Source organism: Maylandia zebra, linkage group LG2 (genome assembly GCF_041146795.1).
Source record: "Maylandia zebra isolate NMK-2024a linkage group LG2, Mzebra_GT3a, whole genome shotgun sequence".
Classification (NCBI taxonomy): Eukaryota; Metazoa; Chordata; class Actinopteri; order Cichliformes; family Cichlidae; genus Maylandia; species Maylandia zebra.
This window is the reverse complement of record NC_135168.1, coordinates 36,990,254-37,017,945: the sequence shown is the minus strand read 5'-3', so window position 1 is coordinate 37,017,945 and position 27,692 is coordinate 36,990,254. Positions and strand designations below refer to the sequence as shown.

The 27,692-nt window shown below is 42.8% G+C and overlaps 3 protein-coding genes across 5 annotated transcripts; all 3 read right to left on the bottom strand.

Moving 5' to 3' along the window:
• Positions 1 to 2,653: 2,653 nt before the first annotated feature.
• Positions 2,654 to 6,426, bottom strand: rhogd (ras homolog gene family, member Gd). Its single transcript, XM_004540985.2, has 2 exons — positions 6,271 to 6,426; positions 2,654 to 5,655 (listed from the first exon to the last, which is right to left on the bottom strand). Exon 2 carries the CDS (start codon positions 5,624 to 5,626, stop codon positions 5,051 to 5,053), a length of 576 nt encoding a protein of 191 aa, XP_004541042.1. The 5' UTR covers positions 5,627 to 5,655; positions 6,271 to 6,426; the 3' UTR covers positions 2,654 to 5,050.
• A 1,081-nt stretch (positions 6,427 to 7,507) lies between these two features.
• LOC143413929 (serine/threonine-protein kinase pim-2-like) lies at positions 7,508 to 10,752 on the bottom strand. 2 transcript variants are annotated; one of them, XM_076877383.1, is made up of 9 exons: positions 10,577 to 10,752; positions 10,395 to 10,490; positions 10,130 to 10,291; positions 9,815 to 9,909; positions 9,676 to 9,723; positions 9,287 to 9,508; positions 8,226 to 8,412; positions 7,975 to 8,127; positions 7,508 to 7,829 (listed from the first exon to the last, which is right to left on the bottom strand). In XM_076877383.1, exons 1-9 carry the CDS (start codon positions 10,638 to 10,640, stop codon positions 7,738 to 7,740), a joined length of 1,119 nt encoding a protein of 372 aa, XP_076733498.1. In that variant the 5' UTR covers positions 10,641 to 10,752; the 3' UTR covers positions 7,508 to 7,737. The 2 variants fall into 2 exon arrangements, with proteins under 2 accessions (XP_076733498.1, XP_076733496.1); XM_076877381.1 differs by having other exon boundaries at positions 7,720 to 8,127.
• A 1,116-nt stretch (positions 10,753 to 11,868) lies between these two features.
• fhdc2 (FH2 domain containing 2) lies at positions 11,869 to 21,893 on the bottom strand. Of its 2 annotated transcripts, XM_004540984.3 has the most exons (12): positions 21,674 to 21,893; positions 20,031 to 20,579; positions 19,848 to 19,909; positions 17,474 to 17,576; positions 17,158 to 17,243; positions 16,841 to 16,941; positions 16,455 to 16,525; positions 16,162 to 16,269; positions 15,876 to 15,946; positions 14,896 to 15,013; positions 14,609 to 14,773; positions 11,869 to 14,512 (listed from the first exon to the last, which is right to left on the bottom strand). In XM_004540984.3, exons 2-12 carry the CDS (start codon positions 20,493 to 20,495, stop codon positions 12,593 to 12,595), a joined length of 3,270 nt encoding a protein of 1,089 aa, XP_004541041.3. In that variant the 5' UTR covers positions 20,496 to 20,579; positions 21,674 to 21,893; the 3' UTR covers positions 11,869 to 12,592. The 2 variants fall into 2 exon arrangements, with proteins under 2 accessions (XP_004541041.3, XP_076748142.1); XM_076892027.1 differs by lacking the exons at positions 19,848 to 19,909; positions 20,031 to 20,579; positions 21,674 to 21,893 and having other exon boundaries at positions 17,158 to 17,323; positions 17,474 to 17,558.
• Between the last annotated feature and the right edge of the window lie 5,799 nt (positions 21,894 to 27,692).

Here is a 27,692-nt window from a genome sequence, read left to right as displayed (position 1 = left end):
ACATCGTGGATGTGCAGCTGACAAATCTGCACCAACTGCGTGATGTCATCATATCCAACCTTGTACCTAATAAAGTGGCCAGCGAATTTACATAGACGTCACTCATTCCTTTGCAGACTCTGGCATTTTTCATCTTCAGCTTTCGCCTCATAGCTGTTTCTATTTTTGTTTTGTGGTGTCATATTTAGCTGAGAGGGGATATCTAGACTTTAGAAACGTAGTGAAACCACATGACAACAAACACATCTTACACGTGTGTTTATATGTGTGTGGTTGAGGTGGCTGAAGGTTATTGGAGAGGAGACTTCTGATGCTGCTCGCTTCATGCCTGAAATCTAAGCGTATGATGTTAAGTGGCTTAGTAAAATGGGACTGTACCTGAACTGAAAACACTTAAAATTTCCAGAAGAAAAACCTACAAAAATTGAATTTAACTGGGCCCCATTAATTCTGCAGTACCAGAGATTCAGAAGTGCTGATGAGTCAATTTTGTTACCCCTGATACTGTTCTTCATTTTGTGCTAAGATAACCAGCTGCTGGTTGTGTGTTATCCATCTTCTGCTGTCAACAATTATTCTAAAACTGACAGCGTTTCATTATGGTAGAAAAATTCAGGTTATCTTGCTCCTTCATTTCTCCCAGAAATCCCCCACTCGAGCAGTTTGTCCACAACCTCCAGTTTTCAGGTGTTATTTACTGTACAGCTGCCATCGTTCCATAACTGACACAGCACTCCTTCTCCTCCGCTCTGAGCCCTGTTTTGTTGCGAACACAGCCATCGGCCTTCACTCCCCTCTGTGTTCCTTTGCAATCTCATTCTGCCTCTCCTTCTGCTGGAACAGTTTGATTTGAATGCAGAACTGCAGCTTTCTCAGTCTCGCTGTAGCTGCAGGCTGTCTGTTAGATCAAGGCTTTTTGCTTTTTCATCTTTAGACAAGGAGAAGAGGAGGAATCTCCCAAGTTCCTTGACTGAATAGTGCTGCTCGGCCCTTTTGGCTTTAGTCAGAACATCATCAAACGGACAGTGTGAGGGAGGAAAGGAACAGGGGAGATTGAGGGCCGATAGACGGAGCTGAGATCAAGGTCCCGACGGGGGCCATCACTCCCACTCGCTACACACTGATGATTCACAGAGTGGATATCAGCTGGTTGGCTCACCCTCAGCTGCACATTTCTATCAAGCAGGCAGAGATGGAACAGAAAAATCTCACCTTCTGCTCCTGCGTTCAAACGGTTTTCTGACTGCGCAGCACGCAAAAAAGAAAACTACACTCACCTTATTTACAACAGACTGTAAACTGAATCTCCATTTAATAAAAACAGATTGGAAATATTCATATTAATTTTGGACTATTAAACAATAAAGCGTTATTTTCAACTGATTGGTGCATAGTGTGAATGAAGCTGGTGGTAAGAAACGACTCCCAGAATGCACTAGGGCAGCAAAGTACGCGTCAGCTGTTTCTGAACTTCCATAACATTGTACACTATAACTTTTCAGCCAATTGCACTGCAGCTAGAGTCTCCAAACACATAGATCATAAATTCAACATTTTAAAATTTTGGTAGTGCTCATGTTTGCGTTCTTTTATTCACTTTCTCACTCAATGGTTAATCCAGCACACAAATTTGGGGCTTCACCCTGAAAAGTCGTGCCCACTGCAGCTAACTGTTAATAAGTCTGAAGCTTTGATTTCAAGGTCTTGATTTTTTTGACAACACAACTCAGATGTTTTTAATCCAGCTTTGAATAACTTTAAATTCCAGTGAATTTATCAGCAGTGAAGTTAGCTACCTCGTCTATATATAGAGAGCTGTGAGGAGGCTCAAATCAGTCCTTTTGCAGTCCACTCGGTTTACAGTGGATCACCATAACCCACCCATGTTTTTTTAATCTGCCTGCATGTTGCAGAAAGAAACATGCCCATCCTTCATCATCATATTTGCTCATTCATGGCCTCCAGGCATTATTTTTGCCTTTAAGGTTCATATTAACAGAGCACAACTTACACAAGCTGTAAACATACATTCAGCACAGTCTGCCTTGTAAAGCACTTGTAGACAGACCACAGAGGAAACGGGCTCTAAATGCTGCTGCAGTGATGCTGTAACAAGCCTTTGGTAACGTTTAACACATCCGTCATTTGTCACATCCACCAACCATAAAGGTCAAAGGAATTTTTCAGAGTAAGGAGCGCACTGAATTCTTAAACCCCAGAAACTGATTGAACTTGTGTGTGTCGGCTAAGTTGAATGATGGCCTGGAAACCAGATGGTATAGACCATTAACTTCAAATGTACAGAAGAGGGGGGGGGGGGGGGAGAGAAAAGAAAGAAAAAACTATCTTTGAAGACTAGTGCTCATTCTGGATAATAAGCAACTGAGCTGGAGGGCTGTGTCCATCTAGTGTTTAGACTCTGTAACTGTAACATTAACATGAAAGATAGCATTACAGTATGTGTGCTACAGGAACATAATGTGGTTTCCTGAGCTGTAAGCGTGTGTAAATGTGTTACTCTAGTTTGTTCTGCACTTCAGCACGACTTTCTTCTTGCATTACATCCCTCTAGCTGCAAAGATCTGCACTGATTGCATGCAATGCTACAGCAAAACAGCAAGGAACCAAATCAGAGGAAGACAGTCATGGGTCATGGGTTTAAGAAAAAAAAAATTAAATGGTTTAAACCACCGTTTTATTTGGCATAATTTAAAAATCATTTCACTGTTAGTTCATTTATACAAATATGCTTTTGTTATTTATAAAACAATTACAGATTTCTACAAATCAAGTTCCCAGTGTAAAAGCGTAGTACCACGCACACGGTAGCATACAGCTCCAGGACACAGACACAGAGCCCACAGGTGTATGTTCCACTTTAACAGCATCATCTAAGTGAATTTGGGACATGGAAAGAAAAAAAAAAACGAACTCACCACAGATGACAGTTTTTAACATAACGTGCACTTACATTCAACTCTCCACAAACCTATCTGGGAAATGTTCACACATCTTCTGGCAGATGTCAAACCGCATCACTGTTATCACAAAAACCTCTTGCTCGGTTTGCACTTCAGTTATTCTAGACTTTACACCGGCCACAATCTAGGCTGACTTATTATATACCCGCTCAAAGGTGTACATGAAAATAACTATAGTAAAAAAGGGTTTCTATATTTGCTGCCAGCTGTAAGCAAAAAATAAAAAATAAAAAGAGCAGCTAGTCATTACAAAAACTATTTTACAAAAACGTATAAAAATCTTCAGATGTGACAAAGCACGTTCCACCTACACACCTTTTTGCTAACCATATGTGCAAGTTCCGCTTGTGCCTTATTCCACCATGCAATGCAGGGAACCGCAATCTGTTAAGAAGTGTGGAACTCAAGAGCTTCGTTTCACAAATGCAAAGACTTGCTGCACAAGATGTCAGTTTAGCACCTGTGTCTTTAAAAAAAAAAGTCTGCAAGATGAGTGTATTTACTGGCAGGAAGTAAGGCAGAGGGCTTCTGAAAATTCACAAAAATAAAACTCTTGAGTTGGGTGGGACCTGTGCTTAAACATCTTGTGGCACTTTCAGAGCTACGATGAGAAGCTTTGGGTTTGACGAAGAAGACTGCTATTGTCTTTGATTTAGATAAGGCACCTAACCAAAAAAATAAAGGCTCCTTTCATATTGTACAAAAACTTCTATTACATGATTAAAAAGGGAGCCATCACGGTTCTTCTATGATGAAACCAAGACAATAGCGAATTACAAGTATATAGCCAATGTAAGCCAGTTAAAACATATTGCTTTACTGATTCAGTTAAGCGGTGTCATAATTGATGAATTTCAGTGGAAGACAATAATGAAACTGAAAAGAAATATGGAGTTCTGGTTTATCAAATTGAAATATTAACTACAACACACATACCTCTTACTGATCAAATAAACAGACTATTACAAAAACATTTACCTTTGGCCGTACTTGTAGGTTAAAAAAACATTTATGGAAAAAAAAATCATTTACAGAGTAAATTCACTATAATTAGACAAAATACAGCCTCCTTGACCACCACCCTATCAGAGAGAAATTCTTAGGCATGTTTTTAAATGGCACTCGGTGTGAGCTTCAACAGTTAATAAGTAGACAGAGAAGCTTTACGACAACCTGACTTCCTGACTGCGTAAGCTCCAAAACTCCTGTACCAGCATCAGTTAATGTGGCTGAGTCTTTATTACACCTGCTCCTCCATTACTGAAGAGGACAAATGGTGTGCTGCTTTTAATGGGTCTGGCTTATCTTCAAAGACCTACTGGTTCTTCCGTGTGGAGAAGTGAAAGAGCAGTGCGAGAGGCTGAAGGGGCAGCCTGCCAACAGCTCTAACACACCAGACTGAGCACAAGGGAATTGTAATAAGAGAATTTAACCTTTAATCTGTGCATTTGGTTTAAGGGCTACTGGCATTTCCCCAGGAGTCATCAAACCATGTCTGGGCTCAAACTGCTTGAAATTAAAACTTGTTCACCTTCTACTCGGCTGTTCATTACGTCTAAATAGTCAAAGTCAAAGCATCTTGATGGTAACCTTGCTTGAGACTCATGAGATGCAACCTAGGTGAGAATTTGAGGTAGTCATTAGTTCTCCACCTGAACAAAGGCAGATCTCTTCTCTCCAGTCAAACAGGGTAGCTTGGTTGGTTTGTTGGTTTAGATGTTATTATGGCTTGTGACAACCATTATCAGCATTTTATAAGGCAAAGCAGAGAAGCTAAAAATGTAGAACAGATGTAAAATGAAACGTGTAAATATCAAAAGTTAAAATGCAAGAAAAATAGAGGAGAAACGGTCAGTCGCTCTCATTAAGGCATGGTCACTTTGGTGATGATGGCAACACGGCGAGATCCTCCTGGCGATGAAGAAGGAAGAAAGGAGTAACAGAGGAGCCAAAAACTGCCAGAGGTGATACGGAGACAGCCGATTGGTGACCTTTGTTCCTCAGCCTTCCCTTTGCATCCGTGGATCTCCACCATCCCCTCTCCACAGTCCAAATCTGGGAACCATTCATTACAAAAGCACACACTTTTCTTTTTTCTTTTTCGTGACTGGATACAACACTGCCCTCACAGCTTCAGAAAACACCTCCTTGACCCCATCCTGCAGCAGTGCAGAACACTCCATGTATTTAACAGCCCCAATCTGCTTGGCCAGGGCATTGCCCTGCTGCTGGGTTGTAGGGACCAGACCCTGCTCCTTTAACTTCTTCACCGTTTCTGCGTCACTTCTTAGGTCCTTCTTGGTGCCTACCAGCAGGATGGGCACATTTGGGCAGTGGTGAGACACCTCAGGGTGCCACTTGTGCCTGACATTGGCGTGTGAGGAGGGGCTGCCAATGGAAAAGCATATAATGAACACATTGGTTTGGGGATAGGACAGAGTGCGCAAGCGGTCATACTCCTCTTGGCCTGCCGTGTCCCACAGATTGAGGCTGACAGTGCGGCCATCCACACTCATCTGAGCGCTGTAGTTGTCAAACACTGTGGGAATGTACTCTTCAGGAAAGGCATTGGTTGTATAAGAGATGAGCAGGCAGGTTTTACCCACTGCCCCGTCACCCACCACCACACACTTTATGGTCTGCATCCTGCCTACGACCACTGGGGCTGCAGCACCTGGCAACAGGGGGGGAAAAACACCTGAATAACTGCTAACAGCAACATATACACATACTGTGTAGTGATAAACATGCAATTTCATTCCCTGCATGATCGTTAACCGGTGAAGGGATCATAACACAAGATATCCGTTTTATTAGCAGTACAGCTTTTCACCCAGTTAGCAACTGAGCTAACTGTCCCCGTCGTTAACTAATCGACGTAGCGTTCATCACCGTTACATAGGTACGGTCCAATTCCAGATGCTCCCTAATTAACAAACTTTATAAAAGTTGTTGTCCAGGAGATGCCGGGGTGTGAATGGAAAACAAGAGGCATTTTTTACCGGTTGTTTACACTTTACTGCTGTTCACTTTTAATACTAGGCGTTCCCCTAGCATATAGCTACTCTCTTACTAGCATCGAGCTAAGGAACTAGCGAATTTGGTGGCTGGCGAGCTAGCTAGTTAGCAAACAAGCTGAAACTTGATTTACAAGTCACTTTCTCAAAAAGATATGTTTAGGACCAGTTATTGCCCCACCAGCTTCTCAAAATTCCTGCTCAATTTTTGTATATACTTCAGAAGTAGTTTCGGGCTGTACGAAAGAAATATAACGGTTTTCATGACTTACCGCCACTTGGCTTTCGATCTCTTTTTGCCTGGTATAGTCAATCACAGCCGCATCCGGGGAGCTGTCTGTCACGTAAAAACCGACGTAGGGAAGTAATGCAAGCTGGTAATTGTAGTTCTATTTTGAGTCAGTCGTTTGCATAACACTAGATGGCGGTGTAAAGCTATTGTCATGACGTTGCACTCATGTAGCCGAAAAATATGCGGAGCCAAAGAGAAAAGTAAGAACAAGACGAGGTGAGTTGTACACTCACATTAACCAAGTCACTTTTTACTTAAATTGTGTATTTTTAGGACACTTTTCTAACAGTTTTATTTGACTACATTACCAATATTTGACATAGTAACTAAATGCTAAGTCAACTTTTCAAGTGCTAAACTATCCCTCCTTTAAAATATGCTGTAGTATATCTAATTAATGCAATAATAATAATAATAATAATAATAATAATAATAATAATAATAATAATAATAATAATAATAATTAAAAACCTAAATGGAAACATAAGTGCTTAATGTGGTCTGTTTATTCTAGTTAATATTCACATTAGAGAACCTCTTTCTTAAAATGTGTCTATTTAATATTCCATCCATCTGTTTTCTTCTCCTTATCAAATTCAGGCTTGTGGAAGGGGGGCTGGAGCCTATCCCACAGGGGAAGCAGCAGTGTTCACATATTTAACTTAATGCAGGATCAGCCTCAGGATGTTTGTGACATCTATGTAAGCATACAGAAGTTAAGCCAATGTGGGACAGAGAGTAGAAGGGGTTAAATTGCTATACACAGGGATGCATTGGCATTGTGGCTATAAATTGTAGAATGTAGCTGGCATAATACACAAAGAACAGTAAATCGCAAAGATGCACAGCAATATGATTGTATATGTAATGTGGCTCAGTGATAGGAAGGAATCAAATTATTGTGATTATGTTGTTCACGCTTTAGTCAAACATTTTCTTAGTCCTCCTGGAGAGGAACGGTTACCAATGCTTTCCTCTCATCGTGGGGAATTATGGAATTCGTTACCGGGCTTCTTCACTGCCCATTTTTTTATTCCGCTCTCAAGACCAGCCTCTTCTTTTTGACTTTCAACACAGTTTGAGATGTTTATTTTTTATGTTATTGTTTTATACATTTTGAATTTTATCTTGTATTGCATCGATGCTTTTATTTGTTAATAAATTGCATTAACACAAAAGAAAATACAAAATACATATATGTGCTTATAAACTGTAGAATTTAGCTGGTTTGATCCACAAAGAACTGTAAACCTCAGAAACATATGATGGTATAGGAAAATGTACCCCAAGGGTTAAAGGCTAATCCAAGGAATCAAATAATTTGCTTGTGAATCAGTTTATTCTGGTAATGAAATGCACAGAATTACAACATGGCTATTTAATTTTAATAAATACTTCTCTGTTGGAGCTTCTGCTCCATGACCCTGTATTTGTCAGAGTAGAGACGTCAGTTGGGCCAAGGATGATTTTTAAGTTCCTCCAGGGTTAGGCGGTCTTTATGGATCTGGTTCAGAGAACCTGACAGAAAATCCTTGCAGTCTTTACAGAAATAAAATAGAGGTGTCACATTTTTGTGTTCCTGTAAATTTACATGTGGATGATCGATACAGACAAAGGCAAAGATAACACAGAAAACACTTCAAACACAAATTGCAACAGGTTGGGGAATCAACATCCAGCTTACCGTCTGAAATGTCGCTACGTGTCCTAGATTTCAATTTGGTGAAGGTGTCTGGGAGGATGTAGTGCAACAGCTTATCCATCACAGTGCCTAGCTGCAAAACTGTGATGCAGTCTGCTGTATTCGCGTTGGATTCATACAAGTCCAGAGTTATCTCTGAAATCCAGAGAAATATTAATAATGGTGAGGAATTCACATGGACACAAGATGCATGAACAGTCCAGAACATTTGAACACTGGGACTGATAACCTACCACTTCTTCGAGTGACTGCTTCTGGAGTAAAAGTGGCTCCACAGCCAAAATCAATGTATTTCACTTGTCGATACATTGAAAGATCAGCTGATACTTCAATCACAATGTTGTTTGCCTTAATGTCCCAATGAAATACACCCCTGGAATGCATCTCAATAGCTGCATCTACCAGCTTTCTCATTATATTCTGACAAAGAAAAGAAAGGTATGTTCAAGCCACAAGCTTTGCATTATCCATGAAAGATTGCTATATATATTATCTCACAAAAGTTAGTAGACCCCTCACATATTTGTAAATATTTTTTTTTTTTTTATTCTATCTTTTCATGGGACAACATTGAAGATTTGGCACTTTGATACAATGTAAAGTAGTCAGTGTAGAGCTTGTATAACAGTGTAAATTTGCTGTCACCTCAACATAACTCAACATACAGCCATTAACGTCTGAACCGCTGGCAACAAAAGTGAGTACCCCCTAGATGAAAATGTCCAAATTGTGCCCGAAGTGTTAATATTTTGCGTGGCAACCATTATTTTCCAACACTGCCATAACTCTGTTGGACATGGAGTTCTCTAGAGCTTCACAGGGTGCCACTAGGCTTCTCGTCCACTCTGATGATGACATCAGGGAGCCGGTGGATGTAAGAGACCTTGCGCTCCTCCACCTTCCATTTGCCCTACAGATGCTCAATAGGATTTAAGTCTGGAAACATGGTTGGCCAGTCAAGTACCTTTACCCTCAGTTTATTTAGCAAGGCACTGGTCTTTTTGGGAGTGTTTTGGGGTTGTTATCATGTTGGAGTACTGCCCTGTGGCCCAGTATCTGAAGGGGTGTTCTCACTTTTGTTGCAAGTGGTTTAGACATTAATGGCCGTACATTGAGTTATTTAGAGGGGACACCAAATTTACACTGTTTTACAAGCTGTACACTGTTTATATTTTATGAAAGTGTCATATCTGCAATGTTGTCCCATGAAAAGATAGAACAAAATACTTACCAAAATGTGAGGGGTGTATTCACTTTTGTGAGATTCTGTATTTCCTTCCTACCACTCACTTACCTTAACCTCACTCTCATGCAGAAACCTGTTTCTGCATTGCAGATACACATCCAAATCGATGGTTTTTTTCTGTCTTTCAAAGACCATAATAAGTTCGTTTACTGAGTCTAACCACTCCAGTAGTACTGGGGTAACATTGCTGCTTGTATTCTGTGGTCCTGCCCCAACTTTCATCAGCAATGCCACTTCCACGGGAACTTTGGTCATTTTACCATTAAGAAGCTTTAGAACCAGAGAAAATTTAGGTCAGTGTTCAAACAATGAATAATATGCGCCATGTGTTCAGGCAGGACATTTTCTTGACATGCTGTGAAATATTCGTGTTTCTCAACACAAACTTTCCAAAACAAAAAGCAAAAGTGTCAAGAGAAAGGACAAACATCACTTACCATTGGTAGGCGGTCAACACGATTCTGAAAAACATGTTTTATAACAACCTGCATTACAGAGAAAATGTGGTTTAGAAAAAGCACACAGTGCACAGGATTTACTAGAAGAACTGTGAGCTACACATATAACAAGTCATACTCGGACATTGTCTTCTTTGTGTTTTCCAAAGTAGACAGTCCCGTAACCTCCTCCACCCAGCAGATCCAGCTCTTCATATTTTGATCCAAAGTCCTCTACAGAGACACAAAACAGACATGGGGGTCTTGATTATTGCATGGAAAACAGCCAACATTGGCTTAGCTTATCTACACATTTATACAGGCTTTGTTAGAATGTCCTTACTAATTATCAGATGAATACCAGCTAAGCTTGGAGATTTTCTGAGGAAAACAGCCCTTTTACTAGCTGGAAAGGGGCTCTGTCATTGCATATAGGATTTCAACATATTCTTACCTAGCCTATGACTGTTGTATGTGCTGGGTAAGGGGACATCAGTCTTGTAAATGGAGCGGCTGGACTCCTCCCTTGAGCTAGATGTTTTGCTCTTTTCATTGAGTGGCTCCTCAGTTTCATTGTGGCTAGATTTATGTTTGCCACTCTTCTTTGTGAAAGCAGCTGCAAAAACGAAAAGCAATTAGACCTCTGAACTCTACACAGGGGCTCAGAGCTGATCAATAACAATAAAACAAAAGTAAATATCTCTGAATGTCTTACTTACACTTGTCCTCAGCGCAGTCTTTCCTCGTGCTGCTTATGAATTGTCCATCTGGCTTCCTGTCTTCTGTTCTAAAGAACCAGGGCTCAGTGTGGCCTTCTGTGGTTTGAAAAAAATATCAGTTTGTTAATGTGATGTTGATGTTAATGTAAACCAAAAAAATCAAGCAGGTAGACTTATCCCACCTAGATTATTACCACCACTCACAGCACGTGGAGCAGTAACAGTTGGCCAAGATTTAAAAGACATTTTGACATTTCTTCAGATATTTTCTCTTTGCAGTAAACTCACTGTTGACATTTTGGCTTTTGCAAGTTGTCTAGTTGGAACTATGATATACCCTCTTTAAATAATGCTGTGATTACACCATAGAAATCTAAACTTCTAATTTATGCTAATCCTGTCTCCGTGGCTACAGAATATCAAGTCAAATATTTCACTGTCTTGTGTCACCTTGTTATTTTTGGTTTCTTTTGATTCCATATGTCAGATTTTTTTTATTTTATCCTGATGTATTTTTATTTCTATGTTCAGCACTTTGGCCAGTGATTGATGTTTTCTAAAGTGTTTTTATAAAGAAAGTTGGTTGGCAAATGATTAAAGAGCAGGTTTGTGTAACTACACCCAGGAGAAGTAGCAAGTCTGGGACAGAACATAGAGGCAAACAATGATTCACTTTCACATTATCACTCTTGACCAAACTTTTCCAATATAGGCCTCTCATTCTAAAAATAGACCCGAAAATATGCCCATATTGCACTTTCAATCAGTCTAACTGCAAATGAGGAAGGCTGTTCCTGCATTTGCCCATTTAAAGAGAGGTCTGCAGACTTAAATTTCTCTGCATACAAACAGACCATAAAAGACCCTGTCGTGTATCTTTTGGACCTCATCCTCTTTGATGAGCAGCAGTCTTTAAGCTCATATATCACATATTCACCTTCAGACAAGTCATTATTCCCACTAATCCAGTGCATTCAGATCACTGCAGAAAGAAGCTAAAAAGAGGGATCACTTTAGACTGGTCCGTCTTACACCCCTGGAGATCTGCTGTTGATGTCACCACTTATACACTGTGGCAGGTTAAAAGGCCAGCGGTGACCAACAACCGGACACTCGAGAACACAAAGAGGCACCAGTTTATTGCCTTTCCCAAGAGGTTCTGGCGTCACCGAAGCCTATAAAGGGAGAATTCCCACTGGGACCCCTACACCCACAGTCACCCTCCACCCCACCCCCTGCACCCCACTATTCTGCCAGGAGATTCCCCGGGACGTCTGCAGCATTTCCATGACTACAACCACTGACAGGAATGGGGGTGACTGTGTCAAGAGATGTAGCAAGAGGGAGAGAAAAATGGAGGGGTGACAAGAAGACAGCAAGAGCTGCAGCTGAAAGCAAATACATACTGAACAGACACAATATATTTATAATTTAAAATAAAGAATATATACTGACAAGCACATTTCTCAGACAATAACAGTTTCACATCGCTATCTTTATTTCTCTTCTGTTGTTTACAAAACCATATAATACAGCGAATAACAACCACTGCTATTCAATAAACTTACTCTTTTGATATAAAATAAGCAAAATAATAATAACAATCCCCCAACAGCCTCTTCTTCAGTTTATAAAGTGCATCATAATGATGAGGCCTCACCACAACAGGATGAATAGTTCAATATTGTACCGAGTTCGGTTAGGACTGTAAGACAGCCATGTTTGAGAACACCATGATCACTTAACAGAGAGGTCACAGTATTCACATTTGGACGCATTCCTAAAAAAGAAAAAGAAAAAAAAAAGTGTTTTGTTCCATACAAGAGACTGAAACGGTTTGCCAGATTACACTTCTGGCAGCACACTTGTACATACAAGGCACAGAGTAGTGTTGCATTTTATTACTGTGACTTAAGTATCAACCTGTTCTACAACTGGAGACAGAGTTTTCTTGTCCTATTGCCTGCAAAGGACACAAATGGGTGTAAATCGAGGTAGACTGTAGAAAATCCCCTATCCTGTGAAACAAGAGATGAAGTATCCCCGATGCTCCCACCTCACGGTCCTATTGCACATGTAGAAACCGAGCACTCAGACTACACATGCATGTCACACAAATCTATTTTTAATGAGCTCAAACAAACAATCACAAAACTGTAAAGGCAGGAGAAGTTTGAGGAGGCACTTATTCATGTCCATCACCTCCACAGGGGCTGAGCAGCAGGAGCGGTGGAGGTGGCAGACCCTCGGGGCATTTTGGGCCCAGGTATCCTTGAAGCTGTTGGGATTTTAGAACTAGCAGGAGTGGGGCTTGTGCTTGTCGTCTTGGCAGTTTTATTTCGAGCTGCCGATATGACAGCCGTACGTATGGTCTTGGCTGTGGCCGAGGATGGGCTGTGGGCAGTGCTAGGCTGACAGGGAACCTGAGACTCTGAGTTTGGGGCGAGGCGTTTGGAAACGCGGAGAGGAGTGCCTCTGATGAAAGGTGGCTGGGTGCTGCCAGAGCCTTTCTCTGGCACAGATCTGTTTGAAGTCCTGCGGGCCAGGGTGGGCTTCCCCGGAGCCTGCGCCTCACTTACAGTTCTCTCCCGTGTGCTGTTACTTCGCTTCACCTCAGCCGCTCGAGAAATAGGAGATGAACGCATAGACAGACTACGAGGAGTAGCAAGGCGGGTAGGAGTTGATGAGTTTGTAGGGGGTGGGTTTCCACATGAAGAATCTGTTTTAGAGCGTACCCTGGGAATGCCCGTGCTACTGGAAGGGCCTGTACGTGACACAAGTCCCCTCTTGGCTCCTATCCCACTGCGTACAGGGACCTTCATGGTTCGAGCCTCTTCCTTTGATGTCAGAGACGCTGGGGTCGACCCCTCTCGAAGGTCAACCTCCCTTTCTTTCCTCCACTTGGAGCAAAGGCTCGGTGTTGGTCGTGGGAGTGGGGAGCCTGGGGGTGACAAGGCGTCATAGGATCTAAGGCCTTTCACCAGAGTGTGGCACTCCAGCGTTTCACCGACACGAGAATATGACCTCCCCGTCTCCCTCTCGGTACTTGGCAACTCAGGATCCTCCTCTGGCTGTGACTGGCTGAACTCCGGCAGACTGGAGGGCATCCAAGTCTCCTCCGCAGGTGTGGACACCACATCTGTGTCTGTCCGGTTTGTTAAAACTCCATCAGGCAAACACGTCGCAGCACTTGGTTCAATAGAGGGTGTGTCTCTCGTCTGTGGCTGCGACTGCTCCTCCACTGGAGCGCTGACAGATGACTGCAGTTTGGTCTCAGATCTGGAGTACCTAATGAGCCCAGTACTGTTGTCACTACAAGACTGTATTCCACTTGTATGAACAGATGGTTGTAATTCCTCATTGACACAAGAGCTGTTGGATTTTGAGTGAATAGGATGATTACTGGGCATTACTGGCAGGCCAAAATTCTGCCTGTAAGTGGAAGTTCTGCTTTTAACACACTGGGTTGGTTTGCTATGAATAGAAGCAGAGTCTGTATAGGAACAGTTAACTAAAGCCATGTTTTCATGTGAAAAATCCACTTCTTTTTCAGTTCCCGTTAACTTGGATTGGTTTTGCCTCAGATAAGAAATACTCTCAGGTCCATGTTGTTTCACAACAAAGCCACTTTCATGCTGAGAATGACTAAATGTTGCTGCTTCAGTGTTTAATTTTGTTTCTTGGCTGTGCCGAGCCGTGCTCCCTCGGCTCAGGACGGGTCCTTGGTCAATGGGGGAACACATGCCATCAGTCTCTGGAGAGCTGCAGAGAACAGCAGAGGTCTCGTGGTCAGAGGAGCTGTTTGAGTGATAACTGGTTGATGTCGGGCTGCTGCCCAGCTCAGGGAAGGGTGAGTTGTGGAGATGGCTATCGTTGTGAGAGTGTTGGAGGTATCTGCGGGAATCAGAGCTTCTAAGACTACGACGGCTCCAAGTGTAGCTTAGATTCCTCTCTAGGAGTTTTTCCAGCTCATCCTGGCTCTCCTGACTGGGAGGCTCTCTGGCGAGGCTCAGGCTCAGGTCTAACCCAGTGCAAACTGCCAGAGAGCGACGCTTTTCTGCCATCTCACGTTGGCGTTCCAGACGTTTCTGTTCTTTCAATTCACGTTCTGCATTTTCCTATGGAAAAATGAGAGAGAAAGGATAGTTGCTCACTCATCTTTAGCATACAGTTAAAGGTTCTATGATACAATTTTCCTATCGACAGCTTCTAACCTGGACTGCTCTTTGGAAGCGGTGGCAAAACAAATGAAAGACCCTGCAAGCCTCCTCCAATTTAAAAGTGCTGTCATCTTCACAGAAAAACTCCACCAGAGCCTGACTCGACATCTTCATACCCTCCACCTCGTCCTCTGCCTCCTTCAGACGCTCTTCAGCCACCTGTAGATACATTTTACATGAACATATTCATTACCCCTTCAATTAAAGCCCCAAAACTTGAACTTGAGATAACCTGCCTCAAGTTGGAGACAGTCCATTTAAAAATCTAATTTTTTGCACACCTCCAGGAAAGGCTGCGTCTGCTTCTGAATCTCTGCCTCAGTCTGTATATTTGCCTTGAGGGCCGCAACTCTGCTTTTTAACTTGGCCAAGTCATCAAGCACAGACTCTTCACAAAACCTGCAAAAGGAGGAGAGGACAAATACATACATGCAATCATTTTGTGAACTGAACGGAAACAGGTGGATAAACTGTATGTCTCAACAAAGGGTGAATAATTAAAGACTGGAAATAAATGATTGCACATGATCGAAAGTGTCTAGGAATTTGTCATAAAGAAGACCTATTATGCTTTCCACCTTCTCGTCATATATCCCCTTACAATGATGCATGCTCATAATAAACATGCCCAAAACTTCATATACAGAGGTCAGAATCTGGTAATTCCTGTTATCTTGGAGTTCAGGCTGCAGACTGCTTGGAAATACTTAGACATTTTCTATACCTCTATTTTCTACACCTCTTCCCTCTATATGGTCACCCCAGCTGCCCAGCCACCCACTGTTCAAACTTTCAGTTTTTCAGGGGTAGCCAACCAGAAGAGCCTTAGCTTAAAGTGATGGGGAAGAGAGCTAAAACGGCTCATTTCATGATGGCGTGTGAACTCCATCAAAGCCTAGCATAAGATAAGTAAGGATATTATAAGCTGAGAGTCAAGTTAAACTACTCTAACCAGCAGGAATTAAAATCTGCAAAGAATGCAGCAAGAATGCAGGAGCAAGGGTGCAGGAATTGAGAGTCTCAGAGAGATAGTCATCTCTTAGCACCCAGCTGTAGTCACCAATCGAAATGAGAAAATGGTCAAAATGTCCAGCAGCTTAAGTAGTGGCCATCATACCCCACTGTCAATCATGCATCTTTTGCTGACAGCTGGGTGTTTTGTTGTTTCAGTAGAGTGTTTGAGGTATTATTGTCATTAACAATGATCATGCAGACTAAATAACAGTAGGATATAGATTTGGGGGAAAAAAAAAAGACTGACCTGGAGGCGGAGCCAACATGACCTAGTTGGCTGGGAAATGACAGTAAACTCTGGTCTTTTTTCACAGCTTCCTGTGGAGACAAACACATGATTAATCATCCATTGTTTCAAAGGAAGCAAAACATCATTTACCAATGGTGAGAAAAATCTGACGCTCTGCAAAGCAATCTGGTTTGAGGCCTTGAACTACTTTTTTTTTTTTTTTTTTTTTTGAACCAACACCAACTGTATTTCTTCAACTGAAAATAGGTACTATATTTCACGGCATCTACATTTCAGATCTTACCATAGCAACAAAATGCAGCAAATTCATGCCTGGCTTGTTGGCTTTGGTGTCAGCCAGCTTCAGCAGCGATGAAATTCGAAAACCAGCAGCATTTCCTGAATATCCACCCTGAGAAGACACGCACAAGGTCAAAACAAAACACACGCACAACACGTGACAGCTTTAAACAAACAACGATTCAAAACCCAGGTGCGCAGTCTGAACGGCGCCTCTGAACACAAACCCAGACCACTAGCGTTTGGGTAACTGTAAACAGATTAAAAGAATCGAAAGGGAAATAAAGAAGCACTCACTGCATTCATATAGTTCCCCGCTTTGAGGACCAGACGAAGGATGGAGTGTAATTCTGGGCAGCTCAGCAGTTCTAGGAGCATAAAAGACAGATTTAATACTGTGCCTCATGGTTGAAGGAGTGTGAATGAAGCGGACATGAAGGGCATGAAATAAGTCAGCAACTTTGTTCTGACACTTAAATTGACTATTGCACTACACCTTTATTTTAAAAAGTTGCTAGCAGCAGGTTACTCCTAAATCTTTAAAGTATTTAGCATCCAGAATAAGTCATCTCATTTGCATCCTGACTCCTAGGATTTCTGCAAATACAAGCATTTAAAAAAGGGCAACAGGGTTCCCAGATCTTTATAGTGGCGGAGTACATAACTCCCTGCTGTTACTTTACCTCGGGCTGCTTCCCTCAGACATCTGGCTGCCACACACAGAGAGGTCACAGCAGGGTCAAACTCTTGCTGCAGGATCATGGCATCCAGACGAAGGCGAAAACTGGTGAAGGAGGGAAAAACGGGGGAACAGATTGATCAGTGGAGAGTGGTGATTGATGACAGGGACATCAGGCACTGCACTGGTTAAATAAGCAGTCGAGCATCAGTGAAAATCAATTTGAAAATAGGAGTTAGGTTCTTTTGGAATACTTTTTTTGGGTAAAAAACAAACAAACAAAACAAAACCCCAAAAACTGGGGGTTGATAAAGAGCGTACCTGGGGACTTCCACCAAAAGCAGCATGAAAAGATCAGGCTCTCCAAGCCAGCTCCGGTCCCCGCTGAACTTCTTAAGGCGAGACTCCTGACGGAGAATAGAGGCTGGGTAAAGCTGCCAACATCCCATTAACAGTCAATTCCACTATCTCCTAGTGTGGTACTTCTCTAAGAAACACAGACCACATCACATGCAACATGGTGTAATGGCTAACTCTTGATCATTCTAAGCAGAGCCAGATGGTGAGTTAGAGGAGGGCGGGAGGAGAGGAAGAAGCTTGTCACTGTTGCGTTTGTATGCCAGAAAAGGCACTTTACCTCCTCATTGTCAGGCAGCAATTTACAGAGCTCTGTGAGCTTCTCCGCTCCGTAACGGCCTCCGGCGCCCTGCCTGATATCCTCAACTATCTCCTTAGCCGGCCTGCGGAAACACAACAGACACAATTCAGCATGACGTAATTTGCCAAGCAATGCTCTTTTCAAGTCAAGGTACAGCTAGCCAAAAGAAATGAGTACAATCAGCTCCGGTTTTGCAATGATCGCACAATAAAAGAGGCTTATCCTGTTCTTATCAGTCCGAGTGTCACGGAGGGAGGGTCAGTTGACGCCACACTGGCGATGCAAAGTAGCATATCCACTGGGCAAATAAAATGCAGACATGCACAGACGACGGCTGAAGGACAACGGGGTGAAAGAGCAGACACTGAGATGACTGGGTGTTTGATCGCTGTATTCCTTTCTGCAAGTGACACATCTGTCCTCCATTTCAGCAGTTTTCCCATTAGCCTCTCCCCAATTCCCACTACAGCACATCACAGGCACTAAAACTACAGTTTGCAGCCTTTATCCTCTAACAAACTCATCTCATTCATGGCTCAGCTGTCACATCTGAATCTTATTGTCTAACACCAACGGATAAAGATCAACCTACGAAAACATGTAAAAGCAGTGCATGAGGGGGAAAAAAGAAAAAAAAAAAAGGGACATCTATTTCTAAACAGAAAGAGCTTTTGTTAATTGCTCCAACAAAACCCATTGAAAAACCAAACAATCTAAATAAAAGGAGGAAATAATATTGAAGGGGGGCTACTAAGACACTGATAATACAAAGACTTGATTTTGTCTACACTCCACCAACATTTGAGCAGTAGCTCTGTCTGTCTTCAGACAGAGGGCAAATAAACTTCCAACTAGACAGATGTTTGTGTACAGAAGACGCTCTTTTCACATAATGGCTTCCCCTACATGTCTCAACAGATCTAGTTTAGAAAAGAAAAGGTTTTCAATTGAGTCTCTTGGAGGCATGACAATCCCTAAACTTGGCACGTCGTACTCCTGCAGTTTAAAGTACACGTAGTTCTGCTAAGTAGATATCGTTTGTTAGTTTCATTCCATTTCAGATGTTAAACTGTATGCAAATGTATATACATGACTATGAAACCTCTCGTTCACTGCAAGAAGTGCAGCTTTGTTTGAGCCAAGCAAACATGCTAATCGGGCTTTTAGATGAATATGACAAGCCACCAGTGGGGTCTCTCTCTGCAGGGGGGGGGGGGGGGGGGTAGCTTTAAGATTAGACACTCTTTAAGGGCACCAGCAGGTGCCGACAGGCTAAAGCCAGCTGCTTGTTTACCACCCTCCTTCAAGATCCAAGCCAGTTGTTCAGGGTACACCACCTCCTCCTCCCTGACACCAGACATCCTCTCTCCTGACGAAGCTTCGCACTTTAACACGGACACCTGTCCACCTTTGACATATGGCCACTCTCTCCAGTTTAACTCAAGTCAAATACTGCTCCCTTGGGCACTGCTGTATGCATCCCACTTCAAACGGCCTCCAGTACTGGTGGCGGTTTGATGAAATGCAGAGAAAAGGCCTAGCTGTTGGCACTGCAACTAAAAACATTATCCATGCAATACAATTTACTTCCTCAGCTACTGTTTAACCTCTGAGATGTCAACACACGTAAGAAAAATCACCATATGCTTTGAACTAAAATGGGCAAGGACTTCTCCAGCCGACAGCCCAAAGCACAAAGAATATCAAGTACATAAAGTGATATGAAACAGGAAATAAATTACAGTACCCCCACAACTTATATAAGGTGGGACAGCCAACAATCTTAGGTGCCTCTGTGATGTAAAATTGGTTGGTTCATTGACAAGAATATTAGGCAGTCTGCCAGAAGTTATTCTTAGGCCCTTATCTCTTTTATGATGCACAAGAAAATCTCCAAACTTAGATCCTTTTTGCCCTTAGCTGCTGTAAACAGGTTGATTCCTGCATCAGGCAGAGCTCTCATCACATCTGCTTAAACTGATAAGTGGCAATTAGGAGATATGAACAGATTACTGCTGTACTTGTTAAACCACTCTGACTGCCTGATAACTTCTACTTTGCTTTTAAAATTATTACTTTGAAAAAGGCCAAATTAATCCCTTATGTAAAACGGTCTGCCTATTGAGATTAGACTGGCTACATCATTAGAGTCCCTTGAACCTCTTCTTAAAAAGGCCTTTATGAATGTTTGCTCTGTAGCTGATTTCTATGCTCCTTATCTTCTTTCCTTCTGACCCGTTTTGTTTTATTTATGATATGTGCTTCTTTAATGAGGTTTTTTTTTCCTATGACCTCTTTGTTCTTTCTGTGAACCAACTGAAACATTTCAACAGTAAGAATTTCTTAGGCTTACATCTTGAACTGACGTAGAAATATTCCAATGTTCATACTGCGTTTGGAGTCCAATAAGGAGATCTGTTTAGAAAAAAAAAGAAAAAAAGAAAGAGGACAAAAAGCAAAGGACACATTGTGAGAGCAAGAAAAACAAACGAGCCCAATATTTTTTAAAACAGTCTCACCATCTACATGATCTTACCTCCTCTGAGCTATCCTGAGGGGATCTGCAGTGCAGCAGTGAAGAGCGCCGTCTCAGGGTGCTGGTTCGGTCCCGAGGCTTACTGTCCTTCTGACCAAACAGCTCATCCAGGGAATGGAGGTCTATGGGGAACTCATCTTCATCTGGGGCCGCCCCACTCCACACGCTCTTTCTCCCCTCCACCTTCTCTTTGGGGATGCGCTCCCAGTTCAGCTTCCTCAGCCGGCTCCGACGAGCGCTATCCGCCCGGCTTAAAGGTGAGGAGGAGGAAGAGGTGGAAGCCGTGGGGGGAGGCGGGGGAGGAGGCGGCGGCGGTGGTGGTGGAGGTGCTAGAGGAGGCGGTCGAGGAGCGACCAGCGCCGCGCGCGGCTCCATGGTCGTCACTTCCGCAGCGGCAGGAAGGGCAGGCTGTGTTCCATGAAAGGCACGAGATTCCTTGATGGCCACACTCAGGTTGATGTGCATAGAGGCAGCCGGGCTGTTTGAGGGAGGGTCAGTCTGCCTTTCTTCCAGTGATTTCTTATCCAAAGGTCAGGCAATAACCCCAGTCTAGGAAACAAAGCAGCAACAACAACAACAACAAAAATCTTATCTCAGACATTATTGAAAGCAGAAACAGTCGGTGTAGAGTTTTGCAACTGAAAACCAGTCAGTCAGCTTCCAACTAGGCCAGTGAGCTCCCATGACTTCAGCCTTACAACTGGTACAAGCTAAAAATCTGAGCCCAAGTTCAACTTTCAATGAAAGTTCAAGGCATTTTTTTGGGAAAGCATTAGCTGGGCAGGATGAGCTCTTCCCCCTCTGCGACCTGTTTGAACAGCTTGTCCCGTCCTGTTCAGTTTCACCTCACTGAATGCGGGCGCGCACACACCTCCACACCGCCTTTTCCTCTTCTAATTAGAAAATATGGAGACCGGTGAGGTAAGACGCACAGTTAACCACAAAGCCCAGAAATAAATGCTCTGCAAGCTTCTTACGTATTCCTTCTTCACTTTGGGGAGGGCATCATCTGAAAGTGGGTTGAACACGCTTGCACCAGCAGGTTTTTAAGCAGGATTAGTAATGCAACTGAGAATGACTCAGAAGTTTCAAAAGTCTGGGTTCAAGGGAAACGCTTTAATCTTTACACGGCTTTGGGGGGGGACACACACACACACACACACGTCATTTCTCGCGTTCTCCAAATGAATCATAAGGTTTGGCAAACTTTTTTCACGGACGCGCTTGATTTCCAGTCTGTTCCACTGCATGCCGCGCGGGCGCGCTGCACAAACCGGTAATCTCAGTCTCCATCATTTAATGAGATATTCATCTTGACAAGCGAAAATATTATCTGACAAATCGTGTTGCCCAAGAACTCGTGGGAGGATGAAATGTTACATGGAAAGTGAGCTTTGTTTTTCTACATCAACGCAATAGCATCCGTTACTTTTTCATAAGAACGCTCTTAAAAAAGAAAAACATTTTTTAAGTTTCAAAAGATTTCTACTGTTGACATTTAGTGCATTTTTTTTTATAACCTGGTAGTTTATCGCTGTTATTTTTGCGTAGATCTAACTTCGGATAAACATTCACTTCATGTTGCTCGACAGTGTTCCAATTATTTAACACGTCTGATTCTGGTCCTAATCAGGTTTACTTACCTGCAGTTTCCGGCCACAGTTTCCAGTGAAGTTGTTTAAAAAAACTCCAACAAGAGCCACAGCTAGAAACATCGAGGTCTTATTTTTTTTTTTTTTTTTTTTAACATATATACATTTTTTCCTATGTCGTTTTTGTCCCGGTAACTTGTGCCACTCCACTCGCTGCACTCCTCTTGTCTTTCCAAACTTGCAGGGAAACTTCTACACTGCACGACGCGAACGCGCAGGCGCACGCCCCCCACACTGATATGCCTTTATTGTATCCTCCCAGTTTTCCCATGGGCGGATTTAGGGTTTTTTGAAGTTTTTATTAGATCATCTTTAATCCACTTTCAGATTTTACAGATCCTGCAATGGCGATAAATTTATGAAATGCTTACAGTTTTGGAAAGGATTCAATAAGGTGTTAATATCTTAAACAAAATCAATAACTCAAAGCCTTAACTTCACATATCACTTTAATCTTTCTTTTATTGGACTTAATACCTCAGTGGCTTTGTCTACAAAGTCCGCATAAGATTGCACACGGCACCTTGTATTATGTCAGGAGCCCTGCCGAAAACTTGATAAGTGTCTATTTCAGAAAAATCATTAATGTGGGCAAGACCTCTGATGTGGGAATTGTGCAGAAAGGCTTGATCGTGCTTTGGGAAAGCTTGTGGGGGGTTTTTTTGGGGGGGGGGGATCAGAGCCTGAGAGTTGGACCAAAGGTCCATCAGACCTGGGAATTATGTGTGTATCTCTTCCCCAAAGCACAGACGGAGGTTATAGGTGAAAGCGAAGAGGCTAGATGTCCCTGTGGTGTGCTGAAATGGCCCAGGTGTTTGAATGTGGACTCATAACACCGACCTTTCATCTGAGGTGCCGGAGCACCCTGGCCCATGTCACCTGGTTATCCTGAGTCCGGCTCAGATAGCCCCTCTCAGAGGCCACGCTGACAGGCACTCTTCATCGCTTCTGGGGCTGTGGTAATTAGGAGGTTACGACCCCAAAGATCTGTCCATTGTTGTGCCTGCGCAGTAGAGCATGTTGTAGTTTACCGTGCCAGAATAAACCTCTCTCAGGAACTTCACTTTCTATTCAGTAACTACTTGTCAGAGTACAGTGTATTTCCCAGAATACAAGGAAATGCCACTGTTGAGAGGCAGAAGCTTTATAGTCCATAAAGAGTCTGAACAATCCGGCACAATTCCACATATTCTGACAGGATTCATGCAACACAGCCAGTGTGACAGCAATTAATGAATAGTAAGGAGTTAACTTGGCTTCCCTTGCATTCTCCACCATTGCAAGGAGACAAAACAGCGTGTGATGTGTACAGGCCCACTTCCAGCCGGTCCTCTTTGCATAACAGTGAGCTTCGAAGCCTGTGCTTCTCTTGGTCTATTCTTCAGTGAGTCAATGCGTATGTTCATGTGCAAGATTTGTGTGTGAGCCTGTGTAAGTAATCAGTGCATTCAAGTTAACCAGCCCTTTGCAACATAGAAGAGCGTGTAACAGAAGTGTTTTTCTCCATCAATACTTCTCTGATGTCTTTCTGATGCTTTACCCTGAGTGGAAAAAATGAGGCCCAACACATGAGAAGCCAGTGCCAACTACCCCGTCGCTCAGCCTTTAGTTTAGTGGGGTCGTTGCAGCCATGCAGCAAGTGTTAGTCCTTCGCCATCTCTCCCTCTTAATCTCTCTTTGAAGTCTCAGGGGGTTATGTAAAGGTGAAGGCTTTTAGCTGCCCACTCCCCTACTGTATACACGTATGCATTATAGATGAAGTGTTGACACTAAACCTAAATAATGAGAGGTGCACACACAGAGATAAAAGCACAAAAAATGCTTTACAGTACTTTAGGAATGGTGATTTCTTTCTATCTATAGACCTCTGTTGCAGTTTTTCACACTTCAGAAATTAATCCAGATGTCAAGAAATCAATACGCACGCACGCATGCACCAGATGCCCTAGTTATTAAGTGTGCAAAAGTGGCAGTAAAACTGTTCCATGTGAAACTATTGATATCGCCGTATGGGGTCTTAGTGTTATTCTGCCTCTGGTGAGTCTGGTCTCCCTCCTGGGGTCCTGGCAATTTCCATGGCGAAGTAAATAGGTCAGTGTGACTATGGCTCTGCGGGAGTACTAAACACGTGCACAGACATGGCGTGCCTATGTGTGCATGAGAAAACTGCACGTGGATACACACACCTGGGTCAGAGCCCATTTGGTTTGGGGAGGTACTTCTAATCAAACCCAGCTTTCCTTAGATCCTTCTTGGTTATCCAGCTGCACTCAGATCACGTGCAGTGACCGCAGTCTCTGGCTTTGGTCAGGCCTCTTGATAAGGAGAGACAGAAAAAGACAGACAGCACACATACATTGTGACTGTCTACCTCCCTTTTCCTTAATTATTTTTCACATAAACACATGTGTGCAGGCATGACCTCTTACACTACATTGCTGCTTCATACATGAGACCTTAGACTGTATTCATCCCCACTCATAGATAATAACAGAAGACACAAAGAGAGGCTTACACACACACATACACACACACTGCTGCACAGTGTAACTTTAAAGGTTCACAGACAGGCCGTTAGACAATGATACAAACATCATGGAGACAGAAAGAAAAGAGGCTGTGTGAGTCAAGCTTGTGGGGAAAGAAAAGCATGCAATGACGAGAGATCTGTGGAAGCTTTCACTTTCTTTCTTTTTTTTAAAGTTTTCCTCTTTTTGCCAAAGCAAACACATCTGTGTTTTACTCTGTAGACTGATTTTGCAGAAACTGCTATGAACTGACTAACAGACAAGAGGTGTGACTGAACCCCGTAATTCCCTTTGTTAGATTGTGCACACTGGCTATGTACTTTTGCTGCATTTTTAGCATTAGGTAGAACGAGGCTTTTAGATGTGCCTGTGTGTGTATTTAAATTAAACTCAGCAGAGTGGAATGGAAGGGGAGACTAAGGTGCTTGTGGTCAGATGTCCTTGGGGTGTATATGGGGGTGGGAGGGTCAACTTTGTTAGTCTTTGCACATCTGGCCACTAGAGCCACTTCCGACTCCAATTAGGATTTCCTGAGACTCAATAAAGGGGATTATTGGCCTGAAAAAACACTCGGACAGACTCTCCCACCCTCCGTTGCCTTCCTGCCTCAGCTGCTATGGTCATTGCGCTAGTCAGAAATACAGTCGCACTCCACTAACAGTTCACAATGGCACGGTGACATACAGCGACATAGACAAATCAGTCCTTTTCTTCCCCTTCTTTTCTTCTTATCCCTCTTTCTGTTTTTTACGAGATGTAGTAAGACCTTTATATTTGATCGCTGCTTTACAGTCTTCTCATGTATAAAACAAGTCAAGCGCTTCATAAATGTCATTGAAGGAATGGAAAATAAATTTCTCCCTAACTGGTTTCATGAGATACCCGCAAGAGTCTGGATACACTAAGCTGTGGTCAAAGCCCCGCAGCAGAGTGCAGGGGAGTTGGGGTGCAGTGATAGGGGGTCCCGAGCAGCTGCTTGTGTGGCAAGAGTGATCACACAGTTAATATTCAAAGGGCTGAGTCTGTCGTAAAGAAGCCACTAAATAGAGGTTGACAAAGCGCGTCGGACAAACAAAGACTTCGCCTTAAGTAGGCTGTGTATATAGCATGAAGGGCAATGAACGGATGAGTTTTGCCGGGGTGGTCATGTATGGAGTCTATAGTGAGTTTCAAAGCAGGGCCCCCTGCTCTTCATCCACCACCATCACAGTTAACTCCAAACTCAACAAACACAGTGCTCTGACTCTAATTATCATTATTATTATTAGAAGTAGTAGTAGTAGTAGTAGTTGTTGTTGTATTTTTAGAAGACTAAATCACTGTGTTTTGTTTGTTCATGCATGAGCTTTTACTTTGCCTTTGTTTGCAAAAACCACCCAACATTCAGACAAATTCTACATTCTTTCCTTTGGTTTCCATTGGAGTATCAGTTGTAGTGTGTACGTGCTTGATGTGGAGTAAAGCCTGGCAAATTCTCTTCTACATCACCACACATGCACAAACCATGCATGTACACAGACATACACACAGACAGTCACTTCAACTATCTAAACCTAATTATTCCCCCCACCCCGTCTCTCTGTGCCAACCAGTGATGTCACCCATTAAGAGAAACTGGGGCTGTTGGCTTGGTCCCTGAGGGCGGCCATGCAGGAGGAGAGGAGAGGATGAACCCCAAGAGTTTGGCTGGATCTTGTATTGGGGTTGCAGGGATTAACCAGTCTGCTTTGCTGCTGAACCCGCACAACCCAGCCTCCTACTTTCTGCTTCTTCACTGTCTCTAAAAGACATTTAACCAACGCATTTAAAAGCTGAAAAGAAAACATGGAGGAGCTATGAGGGCCAGGTCCCAGGGGGACTCCCTCTGGGATTAACCTAGCTGCTACTCTGTTCCCATCATTTCAAATGGCATTCACTGGGCCTGTACTGAAGCCTATTCATCCTGTCTAAATTGTTGCATAACAATGCGTCCTGCCTTTTCCTGCAGTGCCGGAGTTGTTAGTAAAATAAGGGACCCTTGGGCCCCAGAACTGCTGAGCCAAGGCCCAGTTTCTTGTGTTGTGGGGGGAACCTTTGGAGCCTGGAGCTGTTGTGTGAGTGACTGGACATTTGGGGCACACGTCATAAAAGGGGGAGGTTTAATGAGTGGAATGCTAATTGTGCTCTCGCTTAAAGAAATTGCTCATCATTTCAGGGAACTCACTGAGTTGCTTTCCGGATAGATTATAAGTTCTATCCCACCCTGATATCATTCTCTTTCTGTGCAAGGTCTGGAGCACACACTGGTTCAAGAGCTCAGATATCTGAAGTGAGCTTGAATTGAGGTGCTTTGTGCACCTGATTAGTGCAATTCTGGGTCCCTTCCACCAGGAAACAAATCAGAAATGAGCTTGAATAATAAAACAGCAGTGTGTGTATTTATTGTACAGATTAAACAAACAAAGTTTAATAAGTCGGCTTAAGAGGTGATTTAGAGGAGATTGGGGGCAGATTTTCCTATTTTCAGACAGAGGTAGATTAGCTATTGCCCCCGTTTTTCTGTTTCTAGCCTTATGCTGCTGTTGGGATAAGGTAGAGACATAAAAAAAAGATGAAGGAGACATGGAAGTGCAAAAAACGGCATCTCCTTAAACTGTCACTCAAGCCTGCTTTCAAAGTATAATATAAAAGTTGGACAGTGACAATGATGCCGCCCATTGGTTTGAGCATTTTTGCTTTCATCATGCTGGTGATTTGAAATCTTATGTAACAACCAGGGAGTCAATATCAATGTGAAACTGCATGCTCATTGGCTAAAGATTTGCTAATCACACGTTGTTAGCCAGTGATCATACACCGAGTAATTCGCGTTTTTGAACCTGACATTGACTAAATTTTACAAAATGTATTTAATGTTTTATTCAGCATAACCCGAAATGTGCGACTGAGCCCATTAACTCATCCAATAAGTGTCTACAGGGCTTAGGGCAGAGGGCAGTTTTCCTGTGGACTTCGAAAGGACTAAAGTCTTTTTTGCTATCGCAGATGTCGCCCCCTGGTGGCCATTAAAGATGACGGGCTGTCTATCCCCATATCCTCATCCTAAAAAGAAAAACGTTATACCAGAAAAAGTACATTGTTTTTCTTCATTGCTAATTTCTCCCTTTTGTGGCAGTTCTAGGGCATAATTAGAATTTTTCCATTGAAATTTGCCCACTCAGACTGACTGAAGCAACTATGCCTCATGCTGCTAAGTTGACCACTGGACTGGCTCAACCATTTTTATGCATTTTTTTTCTTTTAAATTACATTAAATAAATGCTAGGGCTGTCTTTGTGGCTGATTACACTAACCTCCCATCTGAGAAATCTATGTACAAAGAATAATTCTAGCAATTTCTGTTATATCTTAATAACTCATCGGCGTGATGCAACCCATGGACAAAACTTGCGAGTTGCCAAAATTTCCAACTATTCCTTCAAGAATTGTTGATAGGATTAAGT